This window comes from Solenopsis invicta, chromosome 3 (assembly GCF_016802725.1).
Source record: "Solenopsis invicta isolate M01_SB chromosome 3, UNIL_Sinv_3.0, whole genome shotgun sequence".
In the NCBI taxonomy this organism is placed as follows: Eukaryota; Metazoa; Arthropoda; class Insecta; order Hymenoptera; family Formicidae; genus Solenopsis; species Solenopsis invicta.
In genome coordinates this window covers 18,997,780-19,011,310 of record NC_052666.1, presented here as the reverse complement: position 1 = coordinate 19,011,310, position 13,531 = coordinate 18,997,780, and the positions used below count along the sequence as shown (strand labels likewise).

Here is a 13,531-nt window from a genome sequence, read left to right as displayed (position 1 = left end):
ATATATCGAACAATCCTTTTCGCGTAAAAAGAACATTGGAACTACTCGCACAAAATATCTCTATTGTCCGAAAAACTTGTTTATTATCTAACCGTGTGTAAAAACGATTGCTGGCATGGAGTTGCATGTATATGTACGTGCGACTTATAAAAATCTGGGCCGAGAGAGGATTTCAAAATTGGGTCATTAAGGTGTACGTATATACGATTTCGGATTTGGAGCGATGTGTCAACAGCCCGGAAAGCAATTTGCCGACAATTTTCGTCGGATTCGTACTCGGTGCGCGGCGAGTCAATTGCCGCTGGTAAACGTGTTTACGACCCTAGAGCGAGCGCGGGGCAAGACGAGCACGGGGTAGGTGATAAACTGATAACGCATGCATAACAATATTAACGACACACGCGTGGCCCTCATTGCGCGAGGCAGCGCGGTCGAGCCAATGAAGGGCTCGGATTCATTCCGGTGTCGAGTGTTATTTGACAAACGCGCCGTTGTCGGCACTGATGCTCCTTTGGTTGTCGTTAGAAGGGAGCCCAAGCAAACCTGTTCGCCTTATTTACATCCAGCAGATTTTTGTGCACGCGTCAAAATGAAATAGCTGCGTGCTTACTTGGGAATTCTCAAGCAGAGAAAAGGAGAGGAAGCAACGCGCAGAACGTGACGTAATTTAATGCAATTACCAAGTGTTATCCGATATTGCAAATATTTATGCGATGTTCCGTTATAATCATGTTCCCTGCATAATCACTGATTTCCACGTGTGTCGAATAAAACACTTTTTAAGAGTAGAGAGATATAATAGGAAATACCAACGACATGAATCATCCGATTTGAGGACACTTACGTTTCGACATTTTCGAGTGATGAATGTTGAAAAAAAAAAAGAATAATATCGCCGCGGCATCAATGCTAAGAGATGCAACGTGATGGAGCAATTAAAAATTGCCAATGACTCACGCCGTTATCAATGGCATATCAAATATCACTAATTTCACTAAATGCGAGTGTCGGTTTTCGTATTTTACTGAAATATACCAGCAGCCTATTTACAAAACATATCAGCAGATAGTTTCTAACGCACGGATCTCCCGACTAATTTAATTTTCAATAATAAGTTAAATCCGGACTGACGGAAATGTCAAACGTAAGATTAGCAAGCCGACGGAAATTGTAAAAATTAAAAGTGATTATTCAGCGCTAAGAATCGCCATGATTGACACAGGCTTGCCTAGCCTTGTATTTGAAATTTAATTCTTTCCCTACACTGAGAAAAAAGTTGTTAACTCGACTAAATTTTTCAACTCGATTGAATTTATTCAATTCACGTATTTACGTCTTTAAGTCGAATATGTAAATGCTTAAACTGAAATTCAAATATTTCATGTACTTAAGTCACAAATACATGAATACTTGAACTGAAAAGATTTAAGGGAGTTGAAAAATTTAGTCAGGTCAACAATTTTCTTTTCTCAGAGAGTATATATAATTTATTATTTCTAATGAATTGAGAATCCGATATCAAAACTAAAGTTAAGTTGAAATTCATATTTCGTAAAACTTTCATTTTTCGCATTACTTTCGGCAAGGCTTATTTATTCGAGGAAGGACAACGCGCGATGTAGTTGCCGACAATCGCTCCTAACGCAGGAATGTCCGGTAAACCTTAAATATTTTTCGAGCGAGCTGTGGTCTCTCGCGTCGCGACAGGCATTTCAAGAAGGCAGAGCCGGTGCGGTAGAACCGCACAAATACTCACCCACCAGAGAGTGAGTATTCAAAGATGAATCACGCGAAGAGCGTGGTTTCTGGAAATTCTTTCGTTCGCCTCGGGCCGTTGTCGAAAAAAAGGATCACCGTTTCTACATTTATTCTTCATTTCCATTTCGGAGCAAATATTTCACGGGGCAATCAAAAATTTTTCAATCTTTTCGTTCCATGTGCCCCCCCCCCCCCGTCTCACTCCTCTACGCAAACATACGATGCAAGATAAGTTTATCTATCTTTTTAGTATACAATCTCTGATATTAGCCGATGAAAACTAATTACTAGCTTGTCATGAGTGATATAATCGCCGACGATGACATCGAACGAGCTGTTAACGCTCGACTATTACTAACAGAGTCATCATTACGAATGGGTAATAACGCGTTAGCGAAATCGCGGCTCGTATAAACCGCGCAATGAGCCGAGCGCTGTAGGATTTTCCGCATGAACGCTTTTGCAGTAACAACCGCGGTCATTACGTTGGAAAACGCAATGTTTCCCTAAGCATCGTTCGCGCGCGATGAAACGCTACCAAGATGTTGCTCCAAGCGCATCCAAAGCTGCAAAGCCGTTTCGCTGTGTCAGCCCGCCTGATATTTCGTCAGCTCGGCAAAAGATTTCTCTGTTGAGAAACTCAAGTCTCTAAGAAACGTTGGTCACGAGGTATTCGTAATACCGAAGGAACAGGTTCCCTTTTCGGCAAATTTTCAATTCGAAAAAGCATTGAAAAGCTTCTATAAAATGATTAGAAATGGAATTCTAGGAATAATCTCTAAAATTCTATTTGGAATGCATTCAGAAATATAACAAAAGGTTCATTTTTTGAAAAATAAAGTGCCATCTTCGCGGAAATACGAAACGACCGTCATTCGAGGCTAAATTTCGATTAGAAAAATTGATCGATAAAAAAGATCGAGTAAAAAGATTAAAGAAAAGATTATATAGAGTGGCCTTTAAATATTCTAAAAGATCTTAAGGAGCCCTCACATTAATTCAAGACGAAAACTTCATATGTGCGAGATGAATTTAATTTCAAAAACACAGGATGTCAGAGAAAAAGTTTATTATTTTTTTCTCTAAAGTTTTATCGAAAATAATAAAGAGATCATTTTGTGCTGGTTTATTGTACTTACTCCAAAAATTTCAAACTTGAAAAAATCAATAATATATTAGTTTTATCGTGAAAAAAAAAATCCGATTATCCTTGTTCGCTTCTGATTAAATAAAAAAAAAAAATAATAATAATGTATTAATCCAAAAAATAAGCCTTTCTTCCTAAACACACACAAAATTTCAAAACAAAATAATCAAAGTACTTAGCTGTTCCAGACATATGGTTATATGAAGTTTATGTCTTGAATTATTGTGAGAAATTATTCCTTAAAATCACTAATTTTAGACATTGTTATAATTTAACTATAAATATCTGCTCATGTAACTAGTTACTATTTTTCTTAATTCAGTAACTAAAACTAGTTACATTCTATTTTTTATCTTATTTAAAGTAACATCTTACATAAGATACTTTCAGCACAACTATAAAAAATACTAATAAGAAAAAATGTTGAAAATAATATCCAAATGGATAATAAAGAGTCTTCTTTATGTGTATGCAGACACTATACAATTATTAAAATACTAAAGTGATAAAATCTAAGAAGTTAAAGTCTGCTTAATTATAATGTAATTTTTGAAATATTTAAATTATGTAACATAGTGCTACTTTCTCAAGCACTAATAGAACGTCTTTTCAATACTGAAGGTCAAATTTAAATCCCAAAAAGAAATGAATTATTTTGAATTATTGCTTACGTAATAACAAAAATATTTGAAATAAAATGAGAGAATATGAAATATATAAATAATATATATCTTACTACTAGCATTCATTTTTTTGTATTTATTACGTATTTGCGTTTATTTTTTAAACAAAGGAATCTATATCTAGTTATTCATAGAAAATGCATATCTATACCTAGTTACATTTCTCTATATAATTATAAACTACTTATATCTCGTGATTTTAAAACATGTATTCGCTCTTACAACGCTGATTATAGAATGCTTAAGAACCATCCTAAATGTACACTCAATATAAGTTTTTTTTTTAAGTTTGCTAAACCGTGCACGTTTCTAGTTGAAAATCGACACACGACGCGATCGAACGTTTAATTTTATAATTCAAAGGGGATAAAAATAATTCGTGCTGTTTGCGTTTAATAATTATGAGAACACGTTGGCGCCCTTTGTGGGTGGAATGTCAATATTTGCGGGCTTCCGGTGTACATACAGTAGCGTCAGTATGTAGAACCGCTCCGTATTATGCCATTGCCGCGATAATCGGGAGAGCGTTAGCCTCTCCCGATGTTAGAATCATTGTTTTCAACAACGCGCGGCAGACATCATTAGTCACACAAACCGCCGCGCGAGCTCTCGAGGGGCTGATAACTCCTAATTTCACCGCTGTCACACACGAGACCGCAGATTGCAGTATCGTGGTAAACATTGCTCATTGGTCGTGAGTGAAAAACGGCTAGCCACGTGACGAGAACGAACATATTGGCTCGTTTCGTTCGTTTTTTGGCTTCGGCAGGATATGAGAGAAGTTCGCGTGTCCCTTCTCGTCGCTCCTGGTATCATTCCGAAATCCTTTCTCGGCACAGCGTTTCATCTTACATATCTCTTTCTTAGTGCCTCTTTCAAATTTGTATAAATTCAAATAAATATTTCGTACGTATAAATTTGTAATAAACGTTTTAAAATAAAAAAGTTTGTCTTGAATCACTCTACATGCTCCGCGTATAAATTTAGCGATAACTATTTAAAATAAATTTCTAACACATATTTGCTTTGTATAAATTCACGATGCTTAAATATCCGTAAGATAGCCGTATTCAACAGTATCGAAAATCTATTTTTATTCGATTTAATTTCGCGAGAGCTCTCGCGGATCGGTATTGATCTCGTTTTGATCGCTGCTTTTGCGAAACACGAATTAACCTAACGTATAAAAATACGAAATGATATAAAGGTCTCGAGAGAAGAAGTTGAACGTAATAGCGAATCGCACCGCTATATACTTATTGCGAGATCAATCGAATAGCTTTCGTTCGAGAATGAGTTTCGTTCTAAAATTGTTTAAAACGGATTTTCACCACACACGACGTTTTTCACGCTAGATATACACGGGGTGTCCCGCGAATTCTTACGAATCTCGATTGTAATGGCAGAATGTCTCGATTTGGAACAGACCTTTCCTCGGCGAAAACGTCGAAGAAACTTCTTCGTTCGTCTTTCATTTTTCGATATATATAAGTTATATAATTTTTCTATAATTTAAAACATCAAACTAAAATTCTGATTTAAGAACCCAGAGATACGATTTTGATATTTATTCGTGCTGCCGCAGCTCGGTTTGCGGAGAGTCCTTCTCTCTCTCTCTCTCTTTCTCTCAGTTGCTCCCGACGACTGTCGGTATCTCGACGTTTTCGCTGAGGAAAAATCGATCATAATTTTATCAGGAAACCTGCCATCAAGATTAACGTCGTGATTTGCGGAACATTTTCGCGGAAAATGTCGCTGTTCCCAAGACGTCGAGAGAGAAAGAGAGAGAGAGAGAGAGAGAGACGATGATAGAACATTATGTTCGCACTATAAATATTTCCTTTTGTCAGAAAATGCAGGGGCTCTTTCCTCGATGGTTTTTTTTTCCATTCTTTAAAACGATCGATTCGAACGCGACACGCGATACGTGCAGGGGAGGGAGAGAAAAAGATGTACTCACCGAGACGAAGCTCCCCGAAGTTTCCACAGCCAATTTTCTTGCCGACCCGGAAGTTCGGGCCGACCATGAGCACGCCGGACGACGAGGTGACGCTGTGCCGGGACGAGTGCACGTTCGACCGGGCGGCGTTGGCGCTGCCCCTGGAGGTCCGTTTGGCGACCTCCTGGTCGCGCTCCTCTCTGCGCGTCCCGAGCTCCTTGTCGCCGCGGTTGTCCCTGCTTTCCCGCTTCTGCATTTCGTACCGGCCGTTGTTATCCACGGTTGCGGCAATTTAATTATCGATACACGATCCAACTGCGCGCACACGATTTTTTCACCACACACTCGCAACGTCGACGTCGACGTCGACGACGACGTTGTCAATTTCGGAGGTCAGTGACGGAGATCGATCCCCGTGCGGGGCATATCCTCTGTCGCGTGCCCCTGGGAAGCGCGAACGACGGCCACGACGGCGGGACGCGACGCGACGTCGCGACACGATGGGACACGATGATACGACAGAGATTGGAACGGACACAAGGCGCGCGCGACACACTCGCCGCAGTTTCCGCAGGCGGAAAAGGGCACGCGCGGGCGCGGTGTAACACCGCGCGCGTAGGGCGCGGAAGGGTAAAACGGGGGAGGGAGGGTTACGACAGAAGGGTGGTGGGTGAGAAGGGGGAGAAGAGGCTCTGCCGAAGGAAACTGGCTGGCTGGCTGATTGTCAGAGTTCGACGGACGATGCCACCTCACGGGGATCAATCCCCATGCCAGCCTAACCTCTCCGCCGTGCGCGATCCTCGTTGTGACGTCCGTTAGGGCGCGATGTCTAGGAACGATCGACGACGGCACGTAGGACGACGCGGACGTCGTGGAAGGGCGCGGTGCGGAAGCGTATCTGAGGTGCTGTCGTTCCTACTACCCGTTGTTCGCGCCTGGTGCGGCAGCGGTGGCGGCAGCCTGATGATGGTCGGCGGCAAACGTCACGGCAGCAGTAGGAATCGAACGGTCGTTGCGGCGGCGACGGCGGCGGCGGCAGCGGTGGCGACGGCGGCGACAGCGTCGTGCGGCGTCGTCGTTCCGGACGATCCCATAGCAATTTCAAGCCACCTCTCGCGCCCGGCGGCGGCCGCCGGGATGCCGGGTGCCACAGTCGACGACAACAGGAATGGTTGCGCGGCTCACGCCTGACGACGCGGAGCAGCACGGCATTACCGTGACGGCGATGGCGATGATGGTGATGGTGGTGGTGGTGGTGGTAGTGGTGGCGGTGCTGACGATGACGGTCGTTGTCGCGCACGGTTGTGCTGCTTGCCGCTTCTGCTGCTGCTGCTGCTGCTGCTGCCTCTGCTGTTGCTGCTGCTGCTGTCACTGTCGACGCTACTGTTGCAGGCGCGCTTCGTCGGCTCCTCCATTACGCGCCGCGCGGAGCGCCGCAGGATTTGTTACCCGCGAGCGAGCGAGCGAGCGAGCCGCGTGCGCTCGCGCTCGCGCGCTCGTTCGTTCGAGACTTTCGCCGCTCTCCGCGGTGCTTTTCACGCTACTACTCCGGCGTCACACTCCTCCGACCGTCGGCGACGACACTTGACTCCGGCGCGGCGGCGGCGGACCACCTCACACTCGGCTCCGGCACGACCCGCGACTCCGTTCACAGCGCGACCCCGTCCGCCGGATGATCAACGGTGACGGACAGGCAACGGCGAGGCGCCGAGATTCCCTAGGGCGCGGGCCGCCGCACACACACGCGCGCGCGTGCGCCTCTATCCACGCCTACGTGTGGGTCTCTCGCTCTCTCTTTCTCTTTCTCTTTTTCTCCTCCCACTCGTTCCGCGCGTAAAATTTTGCGCGCCTCGTCCGCGATGCACCCACGCAACCCGTGTCGACGGTGCGCGACTCCCGGTTCGCTTCTGACGCACGCACGCACACTCACTCACTTTCTCTCTTTCTCCTCTTGTTTCTCTCTCTTTTTGTCACTGCCGCCACGACACCGGACTCGCGCGGACCGCGAAAGCGTTCCGCTCTCACTCTCTTTCTCTCTCTCTTTTCTTCTTCGACGTCACGCTGCTCCGCCGGATATTGGGTTGGCTGCCGCGGCGACGACGCGGCTTCGCGTTCTCACACGGTGCCGTCCGCATGCACGAACGGTACTCCGTGGACTCGTCCTCACCCCCGATTAAACGCTCACGGACGACAGGTCAGCGGCGCACCTGCCTCTCGTGCTCCACGGGACATGGGTGAAATGAGTCGCCACGGACAACCGCCGGCAGGCCGGCCAACCGCTACGTCGCGTACACACACACACACACCACACACACACGCCGAGCTCGCCCACGATTCGAGTTTCCAGCGCGCGAGAGCTCTCGTGCAAATAACAACGCGAGGTAGAAGACAAATATGCCTGCGAAACAAGTGTACGAGATCAGGACAAAAATAAACGTCTATTTAATTCATATACTTTCGTCTGATTATCCTCCGCGACGATCGACCAATCGCAGCTCTCCGAATTTATGGCTTTCATGCACTCATTTATTACTAAAAATTCTAGTTACATAAACGAGATGATTCCTCTTTTTATTACACGTTTTCTCATCGTAAACAATTCCCTCGAGCTGTCTGGTCCAACACGTAACAGAGTGTAAGAGAAATTGCACACAAACGGAAAAGTAAGGGGGTAAATTTATAAAATCTTGTAATTTTTCAAGCAGATGGTATCGTATTGTCGTATTTGTTGTTAGATGTCGACGCAGGTTGGTAGACGTGCAAGAGCCGCGCGTTACGAAAATCTACTTATCTCCAACTAAAAAATACCGGCTGATGGGAATCGGGGTTTCGTCGACGACTTGCAACTTGTCGCGTGTCACGCGACTGCGCGTGGAAGCGAGAGACGATGAGTGGCATAGACTGAGAGGGGGGGGGGATCAATATGACCGATCGTCGGATCAGTCGGATGCACGTGAACGTCTCGTAAGTCTCGTCGTGTTTCGCGCGAATGACGTAATTGCAGCAGCATCACAACCAGCGAAAATGGCCGGCGCCGTGTGGGCCGAGGACGAGATCGGGCGCAAGTGGGATCGCTGCTTCACCGATGCTATCCTTAAGCTAGGTAATTATCACTCGCGAGCCGTCCGCGGCGACAAAGTTAACCTTCTGTTTTACTCACGTTACTGACAGATCTCTTTCTTCAGGTGGCGGCGTAGCCCTCGGCGGAGTGTTTTCTCTATTTTTCTTCAAAAGTAAGCTGTATCACCTTGCGTATATTTATGCATGTGTGCGTCTTATGTCGTTGACGTTCCTGTGTGACATAACTTTATTATTATTATTATTATTATTATTATCATCGGAATCGATGGAAAGACGCATTCAGATTCGGTCCAGCATCTCATTAATCATTTACTTGGGTTCAATGACGTGTGTATTTGACTGTTACATTAATCATCCAATTACATAAATCATTAATACGATGTGACTCAGAAATTGCATGCTTATATTTTTAATGACATCTGATTTAATTAATGTTTATTGAATGAATTACTTTCAGCAAGTAATTTTTTGTACAAGCAAAGAAATATCTAGTTTTAGATGGTCAATGTAACTGATGCCTTTGATTCCAAATGAAAGTAATTTATTTGTGAGATAGTTTTTACAGAATATTTTCGTTATCTTTTATTTTAAAGTATATTACTATTAATCATCAAATTGCTACATGTGAAAGTAGTATTAATCTTACATCCATAAAGCTATTGCTTTTGATAAAAGATAATGAAAATTACAAATAAGTATATCTTTGATCAAATAGTTTGAGAGAAATTTAAAAAAATCATATGCTGTTTTGTCAAGTTACTTTTCAATTATTCTATAGAGAATGCATGCATGAATTGGAAAATTTTGTTTATAGGAAGAAAGTGGCCCATCATAACTGGTGCTGGTTTTGGATTAGGTATGGCATATTGCAATTGCCAGGAAGACATCAATGCATCGATACGTCCAAAGCCTAAAAGTTGTAAACTTGAAGAAAAGAAATAATTAGAGCAAATTGTAAAAACAAAATTAAAGCTATTATTAAGCTAAAAGAGATAAAATTATAATAAATTTCTTTATTCCAATAATATATGGTTTTTATATTTGACCTCTGATTCTTAAGAAAGCAACAATAAACTGTTTTTTAAAAGAAATATATTCCTTATGTTTATTAGAATCACATTATTCAAGAATAATCATAGAAAAATACAGCTGTGAATATAAAATATATTGACAGATATTATTTATATGCATAAATGTGAAATAGAGCTTATTAAACATAGTTTATTAATTATTTAAACGCACATTTATATTCATAAATTCTTTCATTAACAGTAATGCTGGAAGTCATAGTGCATTCAAACTTTGCAAGCAACAGTGATCATTGTGATCTGTAAACAGATAAACTGTTGTAATTGACTTATATTAACAATGTCGTTACTTCTTAACAACTATTTACTTAATGAACAGTTACCGTATTCAGAATTTCCAAAATTTATTATTCGACAAGAATAAAGTTATATTTAAAAAGAAGAAAAGAATTTAAGAACAACTAATGATATTTAAATAAACAAATATATATTATGTTCTATTATAGAATTTATTTTCCAATAAATTCTGTTGATTTGATCACATTTAATTAATACTACAAAAGAAACGTACAAATAACTTAATTTTGGAGATTCTGAGTTTTTACACATAATACATAAAAATTCTCTTGTCTTTATTTGGCACCTTCATGTACCCTTCGATATTGAATAATATGCTGCCATGAAACAGGTAAGAAAGAAATGGTTGCGAGATAATATGCAACTTATACTTTAAGATTAAACACCATGCCCAAAAATTGTTCGTAATGGATTGTTATAACTCCATCCAGATCCGTATCCAATCGTCTAAAGGCTGATGTAAGTGTCTGAAGACAGAAAATATAAAATATACATAGGAACTGTAATTTATATTTATCAATATTGAGACCAAATATTTCCAAAATCATCAGCATCTTTTTAAAGTTGTAGTTAAATGTAGTTGTAAACTAAAAATATTCCAATTTAATCAATATTATTTAAATCTATAATTAACAATAAAAATAATTTATTTAAATACATATTTAATTCATGGAAATCCCAATTAGCTCAAAATCATTAGCTTTTACATGTAACAATCAATAGGTATTTTCAGATAAAGTCTTTCACAAGCCATGCCCAATGAAATAATTCAGATTGTTAGATATCTATAGTACTTACGTATAGGGCAACACAGCACTGTATGAAGTCATCGAAGTATATTGTGCCACGTCCTGCACGATCGTACTTTCGTATTAGCATGTCGATCGTCTGCTCGGACAGTCGATATCCAAAGTTCGTAAGAGCTGTCTTCAATTCGTTGCGATCGATGTTACCACTGTTATCGCGATCAAACGATCGGAAGCAATTCTCCCAATCAGTGACATACTTCCACAATGCCCCAAATTCTTCAAAGCTGACTGTACCTGTCTGCTTTTTATCAAACATACCTGTAGCAGGATCGGTTTTATCAAACATACCTGTGCCAACAAAAGCAAGGAACAAAATAGTAGTAATATCAAAAGACCATGCAAATTGACATCATATATATATATATTGGTTTACATAATATACTGGAAGAATTAAAAGTGTGTGCAACATGCTGATTTAAAGAATCAACAGCATGCAGTAAACAAGTTTTTTAAACGACAGATGTTGAGACTTTTCATTTAGCTCTAGAGAAAAGATAAGAAGATTTTAAGTATAGGAAAAATTATAGATACAAGTAATCTATATATTATAAATTCACATGGTCATTTTGAAAATATATTATAAATATTTCGTACCGATCATGAGACGTACAGTTTCAGGATTGAATGGTGTCCAAGTACCATTTGAGAGAGCTTGTTGCAACTCATCTGCAGAGATTGCACCGGATCTGTCCTTATCCACCCTGATAAAGTCATCATCTTTAGTTATCATCTAAATACTATTAATAACAGCATTATCGTACTATTCACTTCAAACTTTAATTTTATCAACGACAGAGAGTGACAATAGAAGCATTTTGCTAAATAAAAGATAAAAATGTAAAAAAAATACAAAGACAAAATTTTTGTAAATTGAGTAAGATCTCGAAAATAAAAAATCTCGTCGCGCGAGAAAAACCGCGAACATCTGAAAGTATTTAAATTAAAAAGAGACGGATAGGTTAATTAAGAAACATAATTACAAAATAATTTATTGTAAAAAATACCTCAAAATTATTGTAGAACCCGGGAGTAGCTTACCTTTGAAATATATCCCAAAGGAATTGCTGGCTTGGCATGGGCGATACAAAAGACATTTTCGTGAAGAATTGACAAGGAATGTCACAAGATAACGAATTTCTTGCGCGATATTACGTTTGCTAATAGCGAAGATAATCGCACTAACGCCTGCCTGGTCGTTCTACGTTGAATTTCCTGAAAGCGTGATGCTTGAGACACGTCAGTCACGTTACTTTATATACAATTTGGGTGACCAATACCAATCACGAGCGACAGAAGTGCTCTATTCTTCTCTAATGAGTGCATATTTCACAAGTGCACTATTCTATTGCACTTTATGCACTTTCAGACGTTGGAGAGAACAACAGAAAAGATGAAAAGTGCAGAAATTTAGCATTAAAAAAAATGATGTAAGAGGAACCTGAATACCGATCGTATTACAGAATAAATTGATTTTCGAATTGGTTTGACAAATCACAAAATCTTTTTGAAGAATAAAAGTACGCATCAAAAAAATTTGAATAGGATAAATTTTGCGAGAAAATCGAAAGAAAGAAAGGGATGGAAAGGGAGAAGCCAGAGACTGGCTATACGCCCACGATTTAGCTGATACGACGCCATCTCTGTAGCGTGGACATACACTACGATGCCAATCGGTTAATATCTCGGAAAGCACATCGTCTGATTATTAACAGACTTGCCGCAAAGCGCGCCAAGTATATCACGCATGTACACCGAAGGACTTTGATTCTGTCCATGGGGAAATTTTTCAAACTGAAAAGTCACCACTTTCTACATACTTGCAGTTTATGATTAATGAAATGATTAGAGCTTATTGGTCGTTACGTTAATTATGAACTGTAAATATGTAGAAAGATAGCGACTTCTCAGTTTGAAAAATTTTCCCATGGACAGAATCAAAGTCCTTGAGTGTACACAACTTTAAATCGTTCCCGTCCTAACGATTTTCGCGCGACTGACTCGTTCCGTTATAAAAATGCGCTGCGACACGCTACGACCTCGAGTCGTCCTACCTTCAAATTTGTTGACGTTAAACACACAGTGGATAAAAGGATGCGATATTTAGCGTCTTGGTGGAGCAAACGTTAAGTAGATTTTTGTAATCGAATTATAATAAATGTTCTTGGCTGTCAAAAGTTTCAGTAATACAAAGAGAGAGAGAGAGAGAGAGACTTGGAATAATATCCTTGGAATAATATTATTGAATATTATTGAATATTATTGAAAGATCCTTAGAATAATATTATTGAAAGATTTATAAAATCTTTACAATTTTCAAAATAGAGGTAATGTAACGTCCAATAGATTTTTCTAATCAAATTACAATCGCTAACGTTTTTGGTTGTCAAAATTTTCAGTTTAACGATACGAAGAGAGAGAGAGAGAGAGAGAGAAAAGAGAGACAAAGATCCTTGGAATAATATTATTAAAAGATTTATAAAATTTTTACAATTTTCAAAATAGAGGTAATGTAACGTTCAATAGATTTTTCTAATCAATTTACAATTGCTAACGTTTTTGGTTGTAAAAATTTTCAGTTTAACGGTACAAAGAGAGAGAGAGAGGGAGAGGGAAAGAGAAAGACTCTCGTAAATTACGAGTAGAAATACTGTTTCGGCCGCAAAAATCTTTGAATAATATATTCATCGAGAGATATACCTAATCTTTATAATCATCCAAACACAGAGGTA

General features: G+C 40.2%; 3 protein-coding genes across 13 annotated transcripts in view; 1 reads left to right on the top strand and 2 right to left on the bottom strand.

The window, feature by feature from the left end:
• LOC105194528 (casein kinase I) overlaps positions 1–6,005 on the bottom strand; it is a 37,641-nt gene extending 31,636 nt beyond the window's left edge. For all 10 annotated transcript variants that reach the window (XR_005574446.1, XR_005574447.1, XR_005574448.1 and 7 more), the window contains exon 1: positions 5,549–6,005. Coding sequence is in view for 5 of the 10 variants with exons in the window: in XM_011159472.3 (XP_011157774.1) it covers positions 5,549–5,783 (235 nt within the window). In the remaining 5 variants the exon portion in view is untranslated. The remainder of the gene's footprint in view (positions 1–5,548) is intronic.
• Positions 6,006–8,390: 2,385 nt separating this feature from the next.
• Positions 8,391–9,633, top strand: LOC105194529 (MICOS complex subunit Mic10). The gene is made up of 3 exons (XM_011159480.3): positions 8,391–8,630; positions 8,713–8,760; positions 9,423–9,633. The coding sequence occupies exons 1-3, from the start codon at positions 8,552–8,554 to the stop codon at positions 9,548–9,550; spliced, it is 255 nt and encodes an 84-aa protein (XP_011157782.1). The 5' UTR covers positions 8,391–8,551; the 3' UTR covers positions 9,551–9,633.
• Positions 9,634–9,685: 52 nt separating this feature from the next.
• On the bottom strand, positions 9,686–12,309 carry LOC105194530 (programmed cell death protein 6). Of its 2 annotated transcripts, none has more exons than XM_011159481.3 (4): positions 11,841–12,309; positions 11,397–11,503; positions 10,792–11,090; positions 9,686–10,460 (listed from the first exon to the last, which is right to left on the bottom strand). In XM_011159481.3, the coding sequence occupies exons 1-4, from the start codon at positions 11,894–11,896 to the stop codon at positions 10,359–10,361; spliced, it is 564 nt and encodes a 187-aa protein (XP_011157783.1). In that variant the 5' UTR covers positions 11,897–12,309; the 3' UTR covers positions 9,686–10,358. The 2 variants fall into 2 exon arrangements, with proteins under 2 accessions (XP_011157783.1, XP_011157784.1); XM_011159482.3 differs by having other exon boundaries at positions 10,792–11,060; positions 11,841–12,298.
• Between the last annotated feature and the right edge of the window lie 1,222 nt (positions 12,310–13,531).